Genomic DNA, 24,599 nt, shown 5'->3' with positions numbered 1-24,599 from the left:
TGGGAGCAATTTCCAAATGCCTGAAGGTACCACGTTCATCTGTACAAACAATAGTACGCAAGTATAAACACCATGGGACCACGCATCCGTCATACCGCTCAGGAAGGAGATGCGTTCTGTCTCCTAGAGATGAACGTACTTTGGTGCGTAAAGTGCAAATCAATCCCAGAACAGCAGCAAAGGACCTTGTGAAGATGCTGGAGGAAACAGGTACAAAACTATCTATAGCCACAGTAAAACGAGTCCTATATCGACATAACCTGAAAGGCCGCTCAGCAAGGAAGAAGCCACTGCTCCAAAACCACCATAAAAAAAGTCATACTAAGGTTTGCAACTACACATGAGGACAAAGATCGTACTGTTTGGAGAAATGTTCTCTGGTCTGATGAAACAAAAATAGAACTGTTTGGCCATAATGACCATCGTTGTGTTTGGAGGATAAAGGGGGAGGCTTTCAAGCCGAAGAACACCATCCTAACCTTGAAGCACGGGGGTGGCAGCATCATGTCGTGTGGGTGCTTTGCTGTAGGAGGGAATGGTGCACTTCACAAAATAGATGTAATCATGAGGCAGGAAAATTATGTGGATATATTGAAGCAACATTTCAAGACATCAGTCCGGAAGTTACAGCTTGGTCGTAAATGGGTCTTCCAAATGGACAATGACCCCAAGCATACTTCCAAAGTTGTGGCAAAATGGCTTAAGGACAACAAAGTCAAGGGATTGGAGTGGCCATCACAAAGCCCTGACCTCAATCTTACAGAAAATGTGGGCAGAACTGAAAAGGTGTGTGTGAGCAAGGAGGCCTACAAACTTGACTCCATTACACCAGCTTGGTCAGGAGGAATAGGCCAAAATTCACCCAACTTATTGTGGGAAGCTTGTGGAAGGCTATCCAAAACGTTTGCCTTTAAATTGTTTAACTTGGGTCAATGTAAAATTCTGAGCCACTGGAAATGTGATGAAAAAAATTAAATCTGATATAAATAATTCTCTGTACTATTATTCTGACATTACACATTCTTAAAATAACGTGGTGATCCTAACTGACCTAAGACAGGGAATTTTTACTAGGATTAAATGTCAAGAATTGTGAAATACTAAGTTTAAATGTATTTGGCTAAGGTGTATGTAAACTTCCGCCGTCAACTGTAGCTACAGTAGTTAGCTACAGTCATCAGCTGTTGTGCTATATTTTTCCTATTCATCGTTTGTAGAATGCTTACTGGCATTTTAATATAGCGCGGAAAAGGACACAATGTGGACATGGTAGACACATTTAAATGTAAACGCCTGACGTGATCGGAATTCCATGATCAGAACTTCATTATCAGAATACAAAAGCTGCATGAACTGTCATGTCTAGACACAACCTAAAATGTGTAGTTATCACAACACAATGCCACAGACGTCTCAAGTTTTGAAGGACTGCAGGAACATCCCCCAGAGCTGTTGCAAGAGAATTGAATGTTCATTTCTCTAGCATAAACCACCTTGTCATTTTAGAAAATTTGGCAGTAAGTCCAACAGGCCTCACAACCACAGACCATGTGTGCCTACGCCAGCCCAGGACCTCCACATCCGGCTTCTTCACCTGCGGAATCGTCTGAGACCAGGCACCCGGACAGCTGATTAAAAAAGAAAGTGGGTTTGCACAACCAAAGAATTTCTTCAAACTGTCAGAAACCATCTCAGGGAAGCTCATCTGCATGTTTGTTGTCCTCACCAGGGTCTTGACCTTACTGGAGTTCTGCGTTGTAACCAACTTCAGTTGGGAAATGCTCACCTTTGATGGCCACTGGCATGCTGGAGAAGTGTGCTCTTCACGGATGAATCCCGGTTTCAACTGTACCGGGCCGATGGCAGACAGTTTGTATGGCGTCGTGCGAGTGAGCAGTTTGCTGGTGTCAACGTTGTGAAGAGGTTGCCTAATGGTGGTGGTAGGGTTATGATATGGGCAGGCATAAGCTACGGAGAACAAACAACTGCATTTTATCGATGGCAATTTAAATTGAGAGATACCGTGGCGAGATCCTGAGGCCCATTATCGTGCCATTCATCCGCCGCTATCGCCTCATGTTTCAGCATGATAATCCACGACCCCATATCGCAAGGATCTGTACACAATTCCTGGATGCTGAAATTGTCCCAGTTCTTCCTTGGCCTGCATACTCAGAAATGTCACCCATTGAGCTTGTTTAGGATGCTCTGGATCGAGGTGTACTACAACGTGTTCCAGTTCCTGTTAATATCTAGCAACTTCGCACAGCCATTGAAGAGTGGGACACCATTCCACAGGCCACAATCAACAGCCTGATCAATTCTATGCAAAAGGAGCTGTTTTGTGCTACATGAGGCAAATGGTGGTCACTACGGCCGGCCTGCTTACTAGGCAGGATTAGGTAGCCACCTATGGCGACAGATTGACGAAGGCGACCTTTCTAAGCTAAACTGACCAAGATGCACCGCCAACAACACATTAAACCTCACATAATTCTGCCCCCTAAACAATGACAATCTCTCTCAACCACTGCTTTTTAGGTGAGCGTTGATGCCGCCCTGTGATCAGCAGTGCCCACTTTGTCCCCGAAAATATTTATCTTGTCCATTCCCAGCGCGCCTCTACAGGGTTCTGTTGGAGACGCATAGCTGCAGCGCTCCACCAACATTCCGTCAAAAAACATTATCTAACAAATCATGTAGCAGATATAGGATACGGTAAAAAGAGTATGTGGTCTTTTCTGTAGCCTACAGGCTGGAGATAAAATGTATGACAATGTCATGAGATAGAAACCTGCATGATTTTAAAGTGTCTCCGATCAAATAGCCTAACCTAAATGATGCCCAATGAAATAAAACATGCATTGTCATGTTAAGATATTCTAAAAACAGGACAGGTCAAAGTAAAATGGACAATCACAACTGTTGTCCAGGAGTTTCACCCCATTGTAATGATCAGTGGTTTCAAGTTTGTATCTGTACATTTTAGACAAGCTAATAATAGCGAAAAATAAAATACTTTTGCATTTCCTGCTGTGTAAACACATTGCAAACAGACTCACGATAACTCCTGATAAAGTTGGTAGAGCTGACATTGAGCTTAAACAGCCAAATTGATTAGTCACAGGAATCAGGACTAATAAAGCCAATGCAATGGCCTGCTTTACAAATGGTGGGCCTATGACCTGGATGGGCATTCACAAAATTCCATTGTGGGCTGAGGTCGTAGGCTACACCCCAGTAAGCATGAGCCAACATCGTTTGGACGTCTTATTTTGGTCCTGTCCAAATGTCTTTTTTGTTGTTGTTGGTGTTTTACTAAACAGTAGGCTTCCCACATAGATGAACATTAATAAAATTCCATTTCAGGCAACACTTCATTAGGCACGGGCCTACGCCTTTATTTGGCGCAGTCCAGACCTGCCTTGATTTCCACATCCACAGACATTGGTTTTTGATCCAGTCCGGACCAAATCTGAACCAATCATATACGTTTGTTTGGTTCAGATTTTGTCCAGACTTCATTTAGCCCAAATATAGACATCCATAAATTACATATTTACAACTTTCATTCAGAACCAGAAAATGTGCCTTATTTTAACATCCAGAAAATACATATCAACATCTGGAAAATACCTATTTTCAACATCCTTTTGCTTAATGGGACTATTCTAGTTTTACAGGGGGCGGCATTTTTTCGTCTTACCTAGGGTGGCAGAACTGCAAGGACCGGCCCTGGTTGTCACACCATACGGACTGGTTTTCTGATACACACCCCCTACTTTTTTTAAGGTACAGCATCTGTGACAAACAGATGCATAGCTGTATTCCCAGTCATGTGAAATCGATAGATTATGGCCTAATGAATTTATTTCAATGAATTTATTTCCCTATATGACCTGTAACCCAGTCAAATATTTAAAATTGTCGCATGTTGCGTTTATTTTTGAACAGTGTACAATGTTAAAAAAAAAAATCAAGTTAAATGTTAGCAACCGAAACGTTAGGTTCAACATTTGAAACAATGAATATTTAGATAAATTATAGACATCACCGTCATCAGCGATTTTTACATAGCACTCGCTGGCTAAATGTGTTACATTAGCTTGCTAACTAACAAGCAAGCTGTATTTCATAAATAAATATCAATGACAGCAAAATACCTTCTCCCTCGCTAGTATGTTAACAAACTATATAATTAATGAGCTTACGTCCGCGTGGTCCTCCTTCCACGAAGCGAATGTTCAAATCGTCGTGCTGCGGTTCATCAGAAAAGCTACCGCGTGAGGTTACATTGAACCAATGGAAATGTACTAATGTAGATTCAAGAGCGTGTCATGATCCCAATGGCTTGTTAAATGTCAAATCAACACACATCGGCTTCTATTTTCTTGTACTTTTCTGTTTCGAAGGGAGTAAATAAACATCTCACCGTGATCAGACGCGTGCGTCTCTTTTCATTCGGCTAACTATGGAGGAGACCGAGGTCATGCTCGCCATACGAACCGCCCATTTTCCTTGACAGCTCGCTTTCTTCACACACTGCTAACATGCGACTACTACTGCTAATAATAGTCTTCCGTCACAAATTATGTGCATCATCTTGAATAATAGCAGAAAAGGCTTATTTGGAGGTCCACAAATGTTTACCAGTTACCACCAATTCCATATTTACCTTAAAAATCATGGATCATACAGGACACACAGGAATTGACCAAATATATACATTTATTTTAGTCCAGCATCAACACTGTATATCACGCCAGACAGTGTTGCACAGACTGATCTGTCTGTCATTATTCCCAATGTGTGATGCAATCTTCATTTCTCAGACAGTGATTGATTTCCTTGCCCCTTTGATATGCAAATATCGGACCAGACCACCCTGATATGATGCAAACCAGCTGGACTGTTTGCCAAGATAATCCATCCACCTGGCAGGTGCGGCATATCAAGAAGCTGATTAAACTCCATTATCATTACATAGGTGCACCTTGTGCTGGGGACAATAAAAGGCCACTAAAAGATGCAGTTTTGTCACACAACACAATGCCATAGATGTCTCATGATTTGAAGGTGTGTAATTGGCATGCTGACCAAAGAAATGTCCACCAGAGCTGTTGCCAGATAATTTAATGACCCTTTCTCTTCCATAAACTGCCTCCAGCATCATTTTAGAGAATTTGGCAGCACGTCCAACCGGCCTCACAACCAGACCATGTGTAACCACGTCAGCCCAGGACCTCCACATCCAGCTTATTCACCTGCGGGATTGTCTTGAGACCAGCCACCCGGACAGCTAATGAAACTGAGGAGTATATCTGTCTGTAATAAAGCCCTTTTGTGGACAAAACTCATTCTGATTTGCTGGGCTTGGCTCCCCCCAGACTGCCTAGTCACGTGAAATCCAGATTTGGGAAAAATTTATTAATTTCAATTGACTGATTTCCTTATATGAACTGTAACTCCGTAAAATCGTTGAAATTGTTGCATGTTGTTTATATTTTTGTTCAGTATAAATGTTGCTGCCACAAATAGCTTGTGTCGTGTCCCTCCATTGCAGCACCCTGGGTTGCAGTTTCCCAGGTCTCTCCCCCTCCACTGGGCTGGATGAGTCACATCTAGCTAAATTGATTGTTATTCTGCACAGCCAGTAGCAGGAAAACCTGAGGGAAAAATGATATACACTAATGCAACTGCTACAGAAATAGCAGACACCCCCTCAATTACTACACTTGGTGCTAAGTGATTGGACAGGCAATGGCCAATCACATCAGGCCTAACCATGTACACTTTCTCAGTCGTAAAATCTGGATCACCTTCTGAACTCTGGGACTGACTCCTTTAATCCTGCAGACTGGCCGCAAGAAAATATTTGCTTCAGTTTATCATTGCTAGACTTTTTTGACATTACAAATCATGTGGCAACATTTGATGCACCCCGAAGTACAAAACAAGTTCTTGTTTCAGTTTATTATTTCATAAACAAACATACATAGTAAGCATAATGACATCCCTCTGAACACCACAGGGACAAAGTAAGTAGTGATGCAATTAGCATCTCCATAGAATGGCCTTATTGCAACTAGAGAGGTGGCAACATACTGAGAATACCAATATTTCAAAAAAGGGAGGGTAAATTACTGCCGTCTAATCACAACATAATCCAGAAAGGCACTGTCTGACTAGGTGTTCAATTTTAATCAGGTCTAATATGAATTGTGCCAGCTGGGACCCAGGGGTCCTAAGATGAATTAAATCCTTATGAATCTGTAAGGGATCTCTTCTCTCATGCCAGACCGGGTAACTCAGAGTATTGATATTAAAGGAAGGAATTCAATTACAACCAATGAGTAGGCTATGACGAAAGAAAAAAGTTCATCATTGGCCCCAAGAAAAGGTCTGACGTGAAATTGTCTCGTGCAGCCTCAGTTGAGCTGCCTGATTATCGAGTTTATGTCCGTTCCTCTGGGTCCTGGGTTGCCTATGTCCTTCAGAAGACCTGCCTTGTCCCTGGCAGCGTGTCGAGCCACAGACAGCTTGAACGGCCATATGAAGTTGCTGACCACCCGGAAGTTCTTCCCCACAGAGTAGATCTCATGGATCAAGTCCTCCAGACAGATGATACCATACTTGCCTGAGAGGAGAGGGTATGATGTAAACATTGTAATGTACATGTATCTCAATGAAAATCACAGTGGTAAATTATCTGCATGACAACTTTGCTACACTACTAATTTGACATGCACATACAAGACTTGTAACTCCACACGCTGATAAACAAATACATTATAAATTGTGATCCTCACCCATATGCTGCTCAATGAGTGTGTTGTCTGTGAGAGCGACCCTTCGCTTGGCAATCTTGGCCTGTCCTCTTTTCAAGATCAGCTCACGAACTGACTTCAAGTTGGGAAACCTGTTTAATTTGAATTATTTGCCACTGTTATTACAATACATTGTACAACTAGTTGATTCTACACGTCAGGGTGGATTCATCTCAATACATGAAGTAGATTTGCTGTTCAGTCCCTAGGTCCCCAAAGTCTGACCCCCATTCTCACTTACCCCCATGCTACATAGGGCTCAACCATTTTCAACATGGCCATAGAAGTCTTGTTAACTTTGACAAAGGCACCGCTGAAGATCTTTCTCAGGCGTAACATCTGGATCACCTTCTGAACTCTGGGACTGACTCCTTTGATCCTGCACAGAGAGACAACAGATGCAAATGTTACCCCAGTTTTCAGCCAGACCACTAAAGAGGAGCTGAAGGAATACTGTAATTCCAGATGATTGTGACTGCATAGCCACTTACTGTGAGTATAGAATAGTCAGGCAAGATTCGCTAAGCTTTATTTGCACCACTTTTAGAATCACATCATGTTACTACAGATTTCAGTCACTCACTCTCTGATGCGGACAGCGAAGGCCAGTCTGTTCTTTGCAGGGGGCATGGCTGGAGCTGGTCTGTGATCTGCTCTCCTGATACGGGTCTCATCGCGATGCTTTCTATGGCTATCCTTCAGGAAGTCCTCCAAGCGCTTGAACTTCAAGGGTTTCCCTTTAGATACCTAAATGAAAACATTTACACTTGTTGATGGCCTACAACTTTATAAAAATCAAAACAATCATAGGTAAGTGATTAAAAGGCCACCATGGTAAAACATTGACCCCTCCAGTTTGTTACCTTTCTCTTCTCAAGAAGTGCACGTTTGGCCTCAGTGGCTTTGATGGCTTGGTATGCTTTCCTCTTCTTCAGAAGGTTCTCAGGAACCAACTTTATCACCCTCTTCACTCTTAGCACAAAATTGAATAAACACTCATATCATACAGAGAATACAATGGTGAGATAAGGACAAAGTCTACAGAACTATCGACAAGATTATTCCCATATCCATCTGCAACAAAAACCATGACACGGATCTGATTCATGAGTTAAATGAAGTTACCCAGCTAACAGTAGCTAGCAAACTTGGTTATTATAAATTACCTTTGAAGGCAAACCAAAATAACACAAATTTAGCTCTGGCATTCTGGCCACATTACATAATTATTTGATAGCAGATTTTGTTTCGTGTTACTTGTGTCGAAACATTAAAATGTCATTAATTAAGTTGGCGTTGCGTTATGGCTAATGGAATATCATGCCTCTGTGAAACAGACGCAATTTTCTAGCTCTCTATAATGAGCATCTTTCAGACAAATCATAGAAATACATGGCTTGACGGAAACCTATTAGTCTAATTTCACATTTATGCTATAGACATTTTTGGAAAATTATAAATTTAGCAAAGGATGGACTTAGATCAACATGTAAACAAATACGTACTCAGACTCCTGCTCTGCCATCACGAATCCCGACGTGTGAGTGAAAACGTGCGCCGGCGCAGACAAATGACGTCATAAAAGACTCCCCAGCCTTGCTCAATCTGCCACCTTGTGGAGTGGAGTACGAAGCGAAAAACAAAAACACTTCCTCAAAAAATAAATATATGTATTTTGTGCAGTCAGTCTTGAATATATTTCCTACGTGACAATGTTTATCACGGGTGGCTGGTGGCACCTTAATTGGGGAGGACAGGCTCATAGTAATGGATGGAACACATTAAATAATCAAATGTATTTATAAAGCCCTTTTTACATCAGCAGATGTCACAGAGTGCTGATACAGAAATCAAGCCTAAAACCCCAAACAGCAAGCAATGCAGACGTAGAAGCATAGTGGCTAGGAAAAACTCCCTAGAAAGGCAGGAACCTAGGAATAAACCTAGAGAGGAACCAGGCTCCGAGGGATGGCCATTCCTCTTCTGGCTGTGCTAGGTAGAGATGAGTACATGGCCATTAAGACCATATGTTTTCCATGTGTTTGATATCATTCCATTCCAGCCATTATTATCAGCTGTCGCCCCCTCGGCAGCCTCTTGTGATGTTTATGTATAGTACAATGTGTTCTTTGAACTGTGGACCCTGACTTCTTGGTAAAACAGACCATTTTCTCTCACACTGATGCAAACATCTATATACTGGTGCCAGTGCCACTAATACAAGGCTATCCCACTAACTAGCTATGTGAACTTGATTTCCGAGGTAGCCTTCAATACGCATGCTTGAAAAATAAACCATTCACAAGAGCCTGTTCGTGCAACCGCTTTTCAGATATATGGTGATATTGCAAGTTTATAGCACACTGGGCAGACAGAGGCAAAGCACAGCTTGCTTCTTTGCCCTCTCCCCATGAACGAGCATCGTACTGAACTTCTGTCATTGTACGTGCACGAGCTAAACTGTTTGCGTAGCGAGATGTTGAAAATGGCGGAGTATAGAGACCAACGCGACAATTAAAATATTATTTAACCGTGAATGACAATTTCAAAACAAACGCAAGTTCTATTTCGGAATAACTTAATTTAAGGAGAGACATGGAGTATAGTTGAACACATCGAATTGGTTTTGAAACTGGCTTTGAATTAGCTAGCGTTGCTAATCTCGCTAGTTTCAATAGTGTGATTTTTTTTATTTTATCGCAGGTTTGTTTGTCAACATTAGATGACGTTTAGCCACCAACCAACTTTTCCCTTACCAGTGCCAAACTACAGCACCAGATCACATTGTCCATAGCGTGTGGAAGAGACTTTTACGGAGCGGCGGATCAGAAAATCAAGGCAACCGAACTAATGTTAGCTGTTTGGCTAACTCACGGCTTTAGCTGACAAATATTTACATTAAATTAGCCACCTAATGCATAGTAATTGCGCATCTAACGTGACAACTCTGATAGCTAGATTGCATTGAAATCGAATAAATACAGAAGAGAATCACCAATCAACTTATAAGGGGCCTGAGAAACAGGTAAGTTAGCTAACTAAGCACAACACCTTGCAAAATTGCAGCAAAATAGTTTGGACTAAAATACCCTATTTGGCCGCTGATGGCGAGCTAGCCAGCTAGTAACTAGTAGCAGAGGATAAAGCGGACAAGTTACCCAGAGAACATTAGCCAGCCAATCAATATCACATTCAATTACAGCAATGTAATTGATATAACATGTGAGATTGCAAACAAGTTTTTGTTTGAGGATCTTAACATCCGCTCCAGGTATTTTGATTTAGGCATTTTAATCCTTCTTAAACTAGTGGATGTGTGCATTTTGGCAGTAAGGCCATATTCTATCGATACAATTCGTTGTTTTCATTAGTGCAACTAACCCTCTTTGGTTAATCAAAATTGTATTGTATCTTGTTCAGTACCACGCTGGAAAGTTCAAATGTGTTGCTAGCCACCTGTGCCAGTTGAATTGGGCATATTTTTATAGGTCTAGCTAGGTAATCAATTAGGGATACATTTATGACGACGATAAATTGATTGATAGGTTTGCACCAATGGCGTGATTGGAATGGAGGGCGAGGCTCAATTATGAAATTATTGCGTTGGCCACACCACCAGTGAGTGAGGCATTTCGTTCAGCTCAAACACCAGTAGTCATGTTAACCTAAAAGTTGTAGACTGTCTTTTCATGCACTTTACAGCATTGTACTTTTATTGAATTGTTATTAGCTTTGTGGGGGAGGATTTATGAATCCATTTAAAATCTTGTTTCTTTATGTGCGTTTTTGGTTGTAAGTGCAGTGCAAGTAGACTAGGCCTAGCGAAAAGTGTATTGTGCATAGGCTATAGGCTATGAGCCTAGACCTCAAGGACGGAAGTCAATGCAATCAGGCCTCAGCAATGCAGGTCAAAGTTAGTAATCACTTCACAAGCATTTTGTATTTGCTATCGGCTGTCGCACAACTATCAAGCTACGGAACAAAAAGTTCATATTTGACGACCAGTTAGCCCAACTTAATCACATGTTAATACCGTTTCTTCTCCCTCGCTGATTTTCTTTCTGCATGCAAAGGGAAAGTAAGATATGTATCACACTGGAAGAATTATGACGGCGGGTGGGTTTGTGAAATGAACAATATGAAGCAAGAATCCACACCCTTGTGTTACCAGGAACATTCCAATATAGTAGCAGATGCATTGATTTGAGCATTCATCAGGAGAGGGAGATATGACTGTTGGACACAGTTATTGTGTTTTCCTGTGTCGCAAAGAGGAGGAAGATGGTCAAGGTTAGAGTAACCAAAAGGTTTCTTGTTTGAATCCCAGAGCCGGCATGGTGGACAAATCTGCCGTTCTGCCCTTGAGCAAAGCAGTTAACCCCCACAACAACTGCTCCCTGGGCGCGGATGATGACGATTAAGGCAGCCCCCTACCTCTTAGATTCAGATGGGTTGGGTTACATGTGGGATGCATTCAGTTGCACAACTGACTACGTATCCCCCTTTAATTAATGAATACTTTTTTGTGACATTATTTTTACTTGTAGGAGCATTCGATATTACAGTATGCTCATAAAGGGGGAGAAGATGTGGGGGGAGCTATGTCAGACCAGATCTTTTAAGATTTGCCTAAAATGTAAGCACAACCATTCTCAACAGCCCTTTCAGAGTTGTCATGTTTAAAGCATTCCTTTTCACAAGCTTAGTGAGTAATTTGTTTTTTAACCCTGAGGCGCATGCAGTAGGCTAAGGATTTCAGGTGTGCATTTAGCAAAGTGGTTCATATTGTGAATGACAATATCCAGTGAATGTAATAGCCTAAGAAGTTAGGATAAATTATTTAGTCAATATTATAGTGAAAATTGGCCTTTATGATTAAATGGTACCATTGATATTGCATTAATATTTTTAATGCATGATCCAAACCCTTGTGAGGGTGATCAGATTTGTGGGTGTGTGTTGTGCTGTGTCCCTCAACTCTCTCTCGCCCTGTTTCGGCGCGAGGCACACACACACTTCCGCCGCTGCTGCGAGCGAAAAGAACGGAGTGGGGCGCTCAGCTGTGCCCCCCCAGCCGTCAGAGAGCTGACCTACATTTTCCTCTCCCTGGAAAGAAAGCTTGTGCAGCAGACTGAATTTGTGGGGGTAGGGAAGGAAATATAGGGAGCGAGAGAGAGAATGAAGGAAGAGAGTGTTGTGGCACACACAGAGCAAGCTGAGGAACCAGATCCCAGTGTCCCATTTCTTATCGGTGCACGCTAGGAAGAGAACTGAGACAACAGTTTGTACAGTGGGACTGAGCTGTGGGAGGGAGCTGCTTGCCTGGGGTTTGGCAGGCAGTGTGACTGACTCCCATGGCCCTCCCTTCAACTTGTTGTGGTGAAGAGGGGGGGGGGGACTTTTCTCTACTACAGTAGCATCTGCTGACTGGATCCGTGCCCTCAGGAGTCATTTTAACAGATTTGAGAAACGGTAGTGAAAATCTCAACCCCAAAGTTTAAAGTACAGGATGTTGTAACCGGTTCAGTTTGAGAGGAACAAGATAAGGCTTGTTGTTTTTTGTTCAGCTCCCCAGATGGGGATCAATGTATGGCCTGTCAGTTATATAATATTTCCTCACAATGGAGAGATGAGCTTTAGGCTATTGGCTGCTATCGCATAACGGTGCCTGTCTTGTGTTCTCTGTACCTGTTGGATATTTTTGGTTGCTGATTTCTCCGAGAGTATTCCCCTACAACTGTCACCCCAGGCTGAGGTTAAAGGAGTTATTGCCCCCCCCCCTCCCTCGGCTGTTCTCTTCTCCGATAACCATGACCTTGAATATGGAGCTGCATGATTAAGATGGAGTTTAAACTGTTTTGCAATGTTCTAAGTCATGTTTTTTTTAACTGGCTAGCGTTCAGTTACGTCAGTGAGGTTGATGTGTTTTTACATTTTAGGTTGAGTTTTGGTCACTAGAGGTGTCATGGCTAAACTCTTGCACCTCTCCAGGGCTAGACTACCATATGGACTACATATTCCTAGGTCTACACATTAATCCCCATTATGTTTATTTTTGACTGTAAAACTAGTGTGTTAGTTGGAGTAGGCTGCCTTGGATAGGTTAAACAAGAAGAGATTGGTCAAGAGAGAAATATTTGACATAAACAAACTACGACAAATGAGTTTAGCATGCACTTAATCCTGAAATAACCTGCCACTGACCCATCTGGGCTGTGTCATACTAGTGTCTAAAGTTCAACCATGTTTTATGCAAGAACTGTAAGTTTACAGAAACATACAAGTGTCTTAGATTCACTTTATAACGAATTGAATTTAGTTTTCCATAACGTCATGCCTCTTTGGATTTGGTCCAGCGACTATAAATCAAGAAAGAGGTCATAGCAGCTCGTAATAAAGCATATTGGACAGCGCTCTCTGTGTATGAAATACATTTCTAATAATTTGGGATTGATGGTGATTATAAGGAAGCCATAATTTGCATCAACAAGCGAGTTGAGCCTATTTTGAGAGGTAAAATATAAAATCAATTATTTGCCACTATTTCTCACCTCCAATTAGTAACTTTAACCTGGTCTTCATTTCACCTAGAGCCCTACACCTGTCTTTGTTCAGCAGAAATGCAGGTCACTAAAGTGTGGTTACTCAAGCACTCAAATTGTTTTGCCAATACCGTAAGTGCCTGGGTGCACTTGGCAGGCTATAAATCTCAAGGAAAAACTGGTTTGGAAGCAGTACAAAGGAATTATCTCACCCTGGCACGCTAGCCCCCTCAGTGTCATTGACTTTTTATGGCGACAACCGAGTTCATAATCTCTCTCACACAAACAAACCCTCCTCACTCTATGGAGGTGTCATTGATGATGCTGTCCTTAGTGAATGGTCCGCCATGTTCACATTTTTATTTATTTCACCTTTATTTAACCAATTGCGACCTGGCCAAGATAAAGCAAAGCAGTTCGACACATACAACAACACAGAGTTACACATGGAGTAAAACAAACATACAGTCATTAATACAGTAGAAAAATAAGTCTACATACTTATTCTTCATTTGGCCACCTTTTGAGCAAATGAGGTGAGATAAGGGAGGTAAAGGCAAAAAAAAAGGCCATGGTGGCGAAGTAAATACAATATAGCAAGTAAAACACTGGAATGGTAGATTTGTAGTGGAAGAATGTGCAAAGTAGAGATAGAAATAATTGGGTGCAAAGGAGCTAAATAAATAAATAAATACAGTAGGGGGAGAGGTAGTTGTTTGGGCTAAATTATAGATGGGCTATGTACAGGTGCAGTAATCTGTGAGCTGCTTGCTTTGACAGCTGGTGCTTAAAGCTAGTGAGGGAGATAAGTGTTTCCAGTTTCAGAGATTTTTGTAGTTCGTTCCAGTCATTGGCAGCAGAGAACCGGAAGGAAAGGTGGCCAAATGAAGAATTGGCTTTGGGGGTAACCAGTGAAATATACCTGCTGGAGCGCGTGCTACGGGTGGGTGCTGCTAATGTGACCATTGAGCTGAGATAAGGCGGGGCTTTACCTAGCAAAGACTTATAGATGATCTGGAGCCAGTGGGTTTGGCGATGAATATGAAGCGAGGGCCAGCCAACGAGAGCATACAGGTAGCAGTGGTGGGTAGTATATGGGGCTTTGGTGACAAAACAGATGGCACTCTGATAGACTGCATCCAATTTGTTGAATAGAGTGTTGGAAGCTATTTTTTAAATGACATCGCCGAAGTCGAGGATCGGTAGGATGGTCAGTTTTACGAGGGTATGTTTGGCAACATGATTGAAGGATGCTTTGTTGCGAAATAGGAAACCGATTCTAGATTTAATTTTGGATTGGAGATGCTTAATGTGTCTGGAAGGAGAGTTTACAGTCTAACCAGACACCTAGGTATTTGTAGTTGTCCACATATTCTAAGTCAGAACCGTCCAGAGTAGAGGTCGACCGATTATGATTTTTAACGCCGATACTGATTATTGGAGGACCAAAAAAGCTGATACCGATTAATCGGCCAATTTTGTTTATTTATTTGTAATAATGACAATTACAACAATACTGAATGAACACTTATTTTAACTTAATATAATACATCAATAAAAATCAATTTAGCCTCAAATAAATAATGAAACATGTTCAATTTGGTTTAAATAATGTAAAACCAAAGTGTTGGAGAAGAAAGTAAAAGTGCAATATGTGCCATGTAAAAAAGCTGACGTTTAAGTTCCTTGCTCAGAACATGAGAACATATGAAAGCTGGTGGTTCCTTTTAACATGAGACTTCAATATTCCAAGGTAAGAGGTTTTAGCTTGTAGTTAATATAGTATTTATAGGACTATTTCTCTCTATACCATTTGTATTCCATATAACTTTGACTATTGGATGTTCTTATAGGCACTTTAGTATTGCCAGTGTAACAGTATAGCTTCCGTCTCTCTCCTCGCTCCTACCTGGGCTCGAACGAGGAACACATCGACAACAGCCACCCTCGAAGCAGCGTTACCCATGCAGAGCATGGGGAACAACTACTCCAAGTCTCAGAGCAAGTGACGTTTGAAATGCTATTAGTGCGCACTCCGCTAACTAGCTAGCCATTTTACATCGGTTACACCAGCCTAATCTCGGGGATTGATAGGCTTGAAGTCATAAACAGCGCAATGCTTGAAGCACAGTGAAGAGCTGCTGGCAAAACGCACTAAAGTGCTGTTTGAATGAATGCTTACGAGCCTGCTGCTGCCTACCATCGCTCAGTCAGACTGCTCTATCAAATATCAAATCATAGATTTAATTATAACATAATAACACACAGAAATACGAGCCTTTGGTCATTAATATGGTCGAATCCGGAAACTATCATTTCGAAAAACAAAACGTTTATTATTATCGCATATACCCTGACTCTGCGTGCAATAAATGCAAGAGAAGTGACACAATTTCACCTGGTTAATATTGCCTGCTAACCTGGATTTCTTTTAGCTAAATATGCAGGTTTAAAAATACACTGCTCAAAAAAATAATGGGAACACTTAAAGAACACAATGTAACTCCAAGTCAATCACACTGATTGACAATAAATTTCACATGCTGTTGTGCAAATGGAATAGACAAAAGGTGGAAATTATAGGCAATTAGCAAGACACCCCCAATAAAGGAATGGTTCTGCAGGTGGTGACCACAGACCACTTCTCAGTTCCTATGCTTCCTAGCTGATGTTTTGGTCACTTTTGAATGCTGGCGGTGCTTTCACTCTAGTGGTAGCATGAGACGGAGTCTACAACCCACACAAGTGGCTCAGGTAGTGCAGTTCATCCAGGATGGCACATCAATGCGAGCTGTGGCAAAAAGGTTTGCTGTGTCTGTCAGCGTAGTGTCCAGAGCATGGAGGCGCTACCAGGAGACAGGCCAGTACATCAGGAGACGTGGAGGAGGCCGTAGGAGGGCAACAACCCAGCAGCAGGACCGCTACCTCCGCCTTTGTGCAAGGAGGTGCACTGCCAGAGCCCTGCAAAATGACCTCCAGCAGGCCACAAATGTGCATGTGTCAGCATATGGTCTCACAAGGGGTCTGAGGATCTCATCTCGATACCTAATGGCAGTCAGGCTACCTCTGGCGAGCACATGGAGGGCTGTGCGGCCCCACAAAGAAATGCCACCCCACTCCATGACTGACCCACCGCCAAACCGGTCATGCTGGAGGATGTTGCAAGCAGCAGAACGTTCTCCACGGCGTCTCCAGACTCTGTCACGTCTGTCACATGTGCTCATGTGCTCAGTGTGAACCTGCTTTCATCTGTGAAGAGCACAGGGCGCCAATGGCGAATTTGCCAATCTTGGTGTTCTCTGGCAAATGCCAAATGTCCTGCACGGTGCTGGGCTGTAAGCACAACCCCCACCTGTGGACGTCGGGCTCTCATACCACCCTCATGGAGTCTGTTTCTGACCGTTTGAGCAGACACATGCACATTTGTGGCCTGCTGGAGGTCATTTTGCAGGGCTCTGGCAGTGCACCTCCTGGCACAAAGGCGGAGGTAGCGGTCCTGCTGCTGGGTTGTTGCCCTCCTACGGCCTCCTCCACGTCTCCTGATGTACTGGCCTGTCTCCTGGTAGCGCCTCCATGCTCTGAACACTACGCTGACAGACACAGCAAACCTTTTTGCCACAGCTCGCATTGATGTGCCATCCTGGATGAACTGCACTACCTGAGCCACTTGTGTGGGTTGTAGACTCCGTCTCATGCTACCACTAGAGTGAGAGTACCGCCAGCATTCAAAAGTGACCAAAACATCAGCCAGGAAGCATAGGAACTGAGAAGTTGTCTGTGGTCACCACCTGCAGAATCACTCCTTTTTTGGGGGTGTCTTGCTAATTGCCTATAATTTCCACCTTTTGTCTATTCCATTCGCACAACCGCATGTGAAATTTATTGTCAATCAGTGTTGCTTCCTAATTGGACAGTTTGATTTCACAGAAGTGTGATTGACTTGGAGTTACATTGTGTTGTTTAAGTGTTCCCTTTATTTTTTTGAGCAGTGTATATATACACTGTAGTGTCCAAAACGTCTTTTAAGTCAGGCATTCCCTTGGCAGCAAGAGCCTCTCGGTGGATTCTGCAGTGCGTTGGGAGCAAATGCTTGCACGCGCGTTACCACACCACTATGTCCCCCTGTCATGGCTTTTGCGCCATCAGTACAGATACCAACACATCTTGACCACCAAAGTCCATTTGATTTCACAAAGCTGTCCAGTACTTAAAAAATATCCTCTCATGTTGTACTGGTTTGCAGGAGAGGATGTCTTCCTTAATTGACTCCCCATTATCATAACGGACATATACCAGGAGCTGTGCCAGTCCCGCCACGTCTGTTGGCTCATCCAGCTGTAACGCATATATTTCACTGGTTTGTATGCAAAGCAGTAATTGTTTCAAAACATCTCCTGCCATGTCACTGATGGGTCGTGGAACAGTGTTGTTTGATGAAGGCATTGTCTGTATAGTTTTTTTTGTCCTTTGCCCCCAGCATTGTCCCAGCCATATCTGCGGCAGGTGGAAGAATTAAGTCCTCCACAATGGTATGGGGCTTGCCTGTCCTAGCCACTCGGTAGCTCACCATATAAGACGCTTCTAGCCTCTTATCTGTTGCTTTTATACATGTCTTACTACTCGAAATTCGTCTTTATTCTTGCTCAAAAAAGTCCTGTGGCTTATTTTTCAAACTGTCATGTTTCGTTTCTAAATGTCTGTGCAAGAGTGAAGACTAACGGTTAATGTGATTCGATGTTAATTATTTGACTAGGCTACCTGTATTTGACAGGTACCCGCAAAACACCAGTCTCAACATCAACAGCGAAGAGGCGATTCCGGGATGCTGGCCTTCTAGGCAGAGTTCCTCTGTCCAGTGTCTTTGTTCTTTTGCCCATCTTAATCTTTTCTTTTTATTAGTTTGTCTGAGATATGTCTTTTTCTTTGCAACTCTGCCTAGAAGGCCAGCATCCTGGAGTCGCCTCCTCGCTGCTGATGTTGAGACTGGTGTTTTGGAACACAGGAGTGATGGTTGCTGATAATGGGCCTCTGTACGCCTATATAGATATTCCATAAAAAATCTGCCGTTTCCAGCTACAGTAGTTGTTTAGAACATTAATGTCTACACTGTATTTCTGATCAATTAGATGTTATTTTAATTGACAAAAAAATTGCGTTTCTTTCAAAAACAAGGAAACTTCTAAGTGACCCCAAACTTTTGAACGGTAGTGTACATGTACAAATTACCTAGATTACCTCGACTAACCTGTACACCTGCACATTGACTCGGTACCGGTACCCCCTGTATATAGCCTTGTTATTTTATTGTGTTACTTTTTTTAAACGTTTGTTAATTTACTAAATATTTTCTTCTATTTTCTTAACTGCATTGTTGGTTAAGGGCTTGTAAGTAAGCATTTCACGGTAACGTCCACACTTGTTGTATTCGGCACATATTTTAATATAGAGGTAAGATGAATATCGATTTTGAGACATGATGTAGTATTTTCATATTTTATGATACGCCTTTCATATTAATTTGAAATTCTTATCAGAAGATTTATCACAAAAACAAGCGTATCTGTGAAATGTCAACGGAGCACTGAGCGTATACCAAGCTTTTTATTTTCAAAGCCTTTTACATGTATTTCAGCTCGTGTCATGCTAATTTAGCTTTTTTCAACCAGGGGAACAACTTTGAAGATAACAACAAAATGTAAAATCCTCAAACGTTATGAGAACTACACTGCTATGTCAACAGAGCTCTGTGCTTATTACGAAATCTGACTTTTTGAATATAATGTTAATGATGTTAGAAAGACCCCTATGAACAATTCAGAACAGTAATAATCATATTTGTCTTGGTTACATTTCGTCACCAACGTGCGTTTTCACCCACATTGTCTGTTTAGTTTGGAGTTTGATCTCTCACGGCTCCCCCTCACCCCAACTCAATCAAGGGCCTTTTCCTCAGTGAAGCCCTTCACTGTCTTTTCTCTCCCTGCATCTGCCTCCTCCGCCACTCCCTCCCAGTCATGCTGGTCTTACAAGTCCTTCTCTACTAACCCCTTGTTATCTTAGCTAGCTACAATGCTCTTGGTTGACCCAAAAATACTGGTAACTTTTTAAATGTGGTTAAACGTTAACTAGCATGCTAACTAACTAGCTCGTTAGCTGGTAGCTGACGCTAACCAACCTTGCCAATTCAATAGCCTGCTTTAATAACAGAAGACCAAATAACTACCTATTTCAATATTGAAATCGTAGTTGATTAGCTAGTTTGTCTAATGAACGCTTTGCGTTTCAGTAGAATGTTACAGGCTATGTTCATTGGCTAGAACTTTCACCTGTAATAAAATTATAGTAAAAGATTGCAGTTGGGAGAGCACAATTTTTTTGGTGTGTGTAAAGTATATGCAGGGAGTCAGGAAACGGGTGCAGAAGGTGAGTTTAATAACAATCATGAAGATAATACAAAACAGGAGAAGTGTACTGAACGTAACCAAAACCAATACTGCCTGATGACTGAGGCTTACTGATATGAAGGGAGAGTAATCAGGGTGGTGATGAAGTCCAGGTGTGCTTAACGATGGGGATCAGGTGTCCTCAATGATGGTTGCCAGTACCAGTGGTTGGTTAGACCGGCGACGTCACGGGAGTAGAAGTGGCAGTGCCCCCCGATGCACAGCTTCAGCCGCAGGACGATGCCAGCCAGGGGGACGGCCTCGAGGGCGAGGAGCAGGCCGGACCGGACGGCGAAGGTGGAAATCTCGGATGATGTTGGGATCTAGAATGTCGTCCACCGGAACCCAACTCCGCTCCTCGGGACCGTACCAGTCCACCAGGTACTGGAGCCGACCCCCACAACGTTGGGAGTCCAGGGGGGATCTGACGGCATAGGCGGGGCTTTCCTCGATGTCCAGGGGAGGCGGAGGGGTGTCGTGGGGAACGGCATCAGCCAGGGGACGAGAAACCACCGGCCTGAGGAGGGAAACATGAAAAGAAGGTGAGATCCGGTAGTTAGTGGGGAGCTGTAATCTATATGTCACCTCGTTGACCCTCCAGAGGACCTTGAAGGGCCCCACAAACCTGGGGGCTCAGCTTCCGTCAGACAGAGCGGGAGGTTCCCGGTGGAGAGCTAGACGCAAGCATCAGCATGGACTGCAGTGACGGTCCACCTGATCCTTCTGATGGCAGACAGCACGCTGAAGCCTCACGTTGGCAGCGTTCCACAACTCCTCTACGCAATGGAACAACTCGTCCACTGCAGGGGCCTCGGTCTGGCTCGGAGTCCACGGAGCCAGGTCCGGCTGAAATCCCAGGACGCACTGGAAGGGAGTCAACCCGGTGGAGGAGTGAGTTCTGGGTGTATTCCGCCCAGGGAAGGAACTGGGCCCATTCCCCCTGCTGGTCCTGGCAATGACTCCTTAGGAACCTCGCCAGCTCCTGGTTGGTCCTCTCCACCTCCCCGTTAGACTGAGGCCGGTACCTGGATGTGAGGCTGACCGTGACCCCCAACTTCTCCGTGAAGGTTCTCCATACCTGTGACGTGAATTGGGGGCCATGGTCAGAGACGATGTCCTCCGGAAGGCCATAGGGCCGGAAGACCTGCTGAGATAGTGCCTCAGTGACCTGGAGAGTGGTAGGGAGACCAGAGAGAGGGATAAAACAGCAGGATTTAGAGAATATGTCCACAGCATCTGTTCACCACCATAATAGTGGTGAAACCATCAGATGGAGGGAGATCAGTCACGAAATCTATGGACAGATGGGACCAAGGCCTCTGAGGTACGGGAAGGAGTTTCCATGCTGGGGAGATTTTGTTTGGACACATGCAGAGCATGAATTGACAAAAGTGGGCTACCAGTACTTTTCGGCGATGGATTGAATAGTGCGGGTGATACAACAGCCGATCCCTCATCTCCGTGGGGATGTAGGTGCGCTCAAGAGGGCAGGTAGCAGGCACGGGTTCCCTCTCAAGAGCCTGGTGGATGTCCACATCTACGTCCAAAAACACGTGGCCAGTGATATGGGAGGATGGAATGATAGTCTGGAGGACACTCACAGGACTCTCAAGTGACATGGAACCACAAGGTAAGGGAAAGCAGGTCCTCCAACATCTGCATGCCGAGGCAGTGATTTTCATCCTCGACCGGGAGATGGTGGGGTCATGACTTTGGAGCCACGGAAAGCCGAGGATGACTTTGTGTACAGGAGCAGTGATGATGAGGAAGGGAAGGATTTCTTGGTGCATGGGTCCCACGGTGAGGGTGAGTGGTGCTGTGATGTGTGTGATAGGGCTCGATCCCAATGGTAGTTTATCCAGGGCTTGGACTGGAAAAGGAGAGGAGAGAGGGTACACTGCAGGTACGCAGACAAAGGCCTGGTCAATAAAATAAATAATAAATAATAATAAAACAATAAAACAACATCTGAGGGACAGCCAGCAAGTGAAATGGAAATCAGGAAGGGTTTGGCGGAAAACGATGATGTTACTCTGGGAGACTGATGATCACGGGCCGTCCCTCTGCCCCAGTGGACTTCGGGATGGGACGTACACAACACCCCTGGAGTCGGGGGCCCCTCCTGGCCGCAATAGGGACACCGGCGACATCGCTCTGCGGCGGAGAGGTGTGTGACCCCTATCTTCATGGGTTCAGGATTTGCCCCAGGACGTCCAAAAGAGGGCGAGGGGAGCGTCGGTGCTCCCGAAGAAGGTTGTACAGACGAATGGCCACCGCGATGAGTGCGGCCAGGGAAAGGTTGTCGTCTCGGCACGCCAACTCTGTCTGGACCTCCTCGTGCAGTCCTCTTCGAAATAGGGTGCGGAACGCCGGCTCATTCCATCCGCTGGAGGCTGCCATGGTCCGGAAGGTGAGGGCATACTCCGCAACGGTCTGGGCACCCTGCCGGAGTTGGAGTAGTCGCTAACCTCCATGTCTGCCCTCCGGTGGATGGTCGAAGACCGCCCTGAACAGAGCCATGAACCTCTCGTAGGAACCCATCCATTCCTCTCCTCTCTCCCAGATGGCCATAGCCCTCATTCATAGTTGTGCCAGCTGATCATGGTGTCCTTGTTCGTCGACCGTCTGGGAGATGTCCTTATCTTCTGCTGCTTCCATTTTTGAAGAGGCAGTATTCTGTAACGTATATGCAGCGAGTCAGGAAACAGGTGCAGAAGGTGAGTTTAATAATAATCATGAAGATAATACAAAACAGGAGAAGTGTACTGAACATAACCAAAACAAATACTGCCTTATTACTGAGGCTACAGAGGTCTTTATGAAGGGAGAGTAATCAGGGTGGTGATGAAGTCCAGGTGTGCTTAACGATGGGGAGCAGGTGTGCGTAATGTGGGTTGTCAGGACCGGTGGTTAGTAGACTGGCAACGTTGAGCGCCGGAGCGGGAGTAGACTTGCCAGTGAGCAGAAATACATGTGGGGATGCTGTGTATTTGTGAGCGCAGTAACTTCAAAGTCTTGACATGTAGTAAGTATCTCAATAAAACAAAAATCTCTGCTCTCTAATTCATATTTTGCGTGCGGTAATGATGTTCTGCTCGCTCAAAGTCACACTTTCAACTCAAGTTTAAAAGTTTTATTTGCGTGTCCCCTGCTGCCTCTGCGTTCGCGGGACCCATCCTATGCTTGCTCCACCACATTATGCGCTATCTACTGGCTTGTGTGCTTGCGGGACCCATCCTCTGCGCTTACTCAATTATGTTTCATCTTGCTCAACAGCGCCATGACGCGAGGGCTCGACTTTAGAGATCGATTTGAAACCATAGTTCTCATATTTATCATAAAGTTACTGTTACACTGTGTTACTCTAGTAACAACATTATATTAAGTTGTTACTTGGTAATTTAGTAGGCCTAATTGCATAGTATTGAGGTGAACCTAACATCTTTTGACACTCAAGCTGTAATAAGTCTGAACAACATTCTAATGGTGTTTAAATTGATATAGCTTCTCTTTTGCCCTGTTTATAATGAACTGATATAGCTTAAATGTACATTTTGGTGTCCCAGATTGGCCTCCAGTAAACACTAAAGTTTCTCTCTTTCAGGTCCAGCTCGCTCGCCCCTCCCCAAGTGGGATGGTGCTACATGACGGGGAGGCCATGGCGCCGTAGCCCCCTTTCCTGGATCCTGCCAGCCACACCACCACCCCCCTCAGAGCAGAGGACCACTGCCACAGCAGCCCCCCCCATGAGTCACCCTGTGGAGCCCTAGATCAAGTATGTGTGGACCCTGTCTTCCCCTTTTATATATACTGTACTTACCTCAAGTGCATCCCCTGGTTGCTGTCTATGTTTCTTGCTTCATAGGTGGGGTTCCTTGCCTGTCCCCTTAACTTGCGATGCGCACAATTTGGTTGCTGGACACAGGGGTGTTCTCAAAAAAAGCCTCCATTGGCAACTGGACATGGGGGAGTTCTCCAAAAAAAAGCCTCCATTTACAGGTTGCTAATGAGTGCATTTCACACTACTTTTGGATTGTAATTGGATTTTAAAGCTCATATGAATGTCCTGCTTAGTATGTTTGTCATCACAAATCAACTGCATTATACTTTAAAAAAAACTTCAACCAGTAAAATGGCTCTTTGACTAGCTTTGCTATTAGCCCATGTCAATGAGCGTTAGCATTCTAGCTAACGACCGCTGCATCCAAAATAGGTATTTTGCAAAGATCACGACCAAAATAATCTTAGCGACTGTTCAAAACAACACTGCAAGTGTATTGTATGACGACTCAAATATATGGCTCCGGTTACAACAACCTATTAATGTTTCTTCGTGGTGCTCACTGACGATGGGTAACTTCCTGCTTTCTGCATCCAAAAGTCGCGCACATCCGTGAGTGACGTCACTGTGTCGTGTACTGAAAAGGGCCCTATAGGCCAGGTTCATTCGTAAATATATAAGAAGGAAATTGGATTGATTGCTCAATTACCTCTCCTCTTCAAACTCTTCCCCCCTACAGTGCCGTGAAAGAGTAAATATCAATACTTCAAAATGCCATCGCTATGATCTGTTTTTTCTGTCACTGATCATCAGAAAGTTGATAGAATAATATGGCAGAAACTTGACTTTACATTGACTTAGTCACTATTATATTATATTACACCTTGGTAGACAGTCCTTTCAGATCAGTGAGGGGGACACAGAGACCGGTCAAATCAATCGATCAATAACATTTTAATTGTCACATGCTGCATAAAGAACAGGTGTAGGCTAACAGTGAAACGCT

At 43.7% G+C, this 24,599-nt stretch overlaps 3 protein-coding genes across 4 annotated transcripts in view; 1 reads left to right on the top strand and 2 right to left on the bottom strand.

Moving 5' to 3' along the window:
* The window catches only part of slc5a6a (solute carrier family 5 member 6a), a 31,058-nt gene extending 26,522 nt beyond the window's left edge, over nt 1-4,536 (bottom strand). The window contains exon 1 of one of the 2 annotated variants that reach the window (XM_071370276.1): nt 4,433-4,536. The gene's annotated coding sequence lies outside the window, so the exon portion shown is untranslated. Of the gene's footprint in view, nt 1-4,211; nt 4,348-4,432 lie in introns of those variants that run through there. The other variant, XM_071370275.1, reaches the window with a different exon arrangement.
* Nucleotides 4,537-5,954: 1,418 nt separating this feature from the next.
* rpl7l1 (ribosomal protein L7-like 1) lies at nt 5,955-8,468 on the bottom strand. Its single transcript, XM_071370277.1, has 6 exons — nt 8,333-8,468; nt 7,691-7,799; nt 7,411-7,574; nt 7,069-7,206; nt 6,810-6,919; nt 5,955-6,637 (listed from the first exon to the last, which is right to left on the bottom strand). The coding sequence occupies exons 1-6, from the start codon at nt 8,350-8,352 to the stop codon at nt 6,429-6,431; spliced, it is 750 nt and encodes a 249-aa protein (XP_071226378.1). The 5' UTR covers nt 8,353-8,468; the 3' UTR covers nt 5,955-6,428.
* A 736-nt stretch (nt 8,469-9,204) lies between these two features.
* The window catches only part of LOC139556371 (nuclear receptor coactivator 1-like), a 109,084-nt gene continuing 93,689 nt past the window's right edge, over nt 9,205-24,599 (top strand). Inside the window, exons 1-2 of the mRNA XM_071370272.1 lie at nt 9,205-9,852; nt 23,417-23,587. The gene's annotated coding sequence lies outside the window, so the exon portion shown is untranslated. The remainder of the gene's footprint in view (nt 9,853-23,416; nt 23,588-24,599) is intronic.

This window comes from Salvelinus alpinus, chromosome 27 (assembly GCF_045679555.1).
Source record: "Salvelinus alpinus chromosome 27, SLU_Salpinus.1, whole genome shotgun sequence".
NCBI classification, from domain to species: Eukaryota; Metazoa; Chordata; class Actinopteri; order Salmoniformes; family Salmonidae; genus Salvelinus; species Salvelinus alpinus.
The sequence above is the reverse complement of the archived record's forward strand: the minus strand, read 5'-3'. Positions and strand labels throughout refer to the sequence as shown.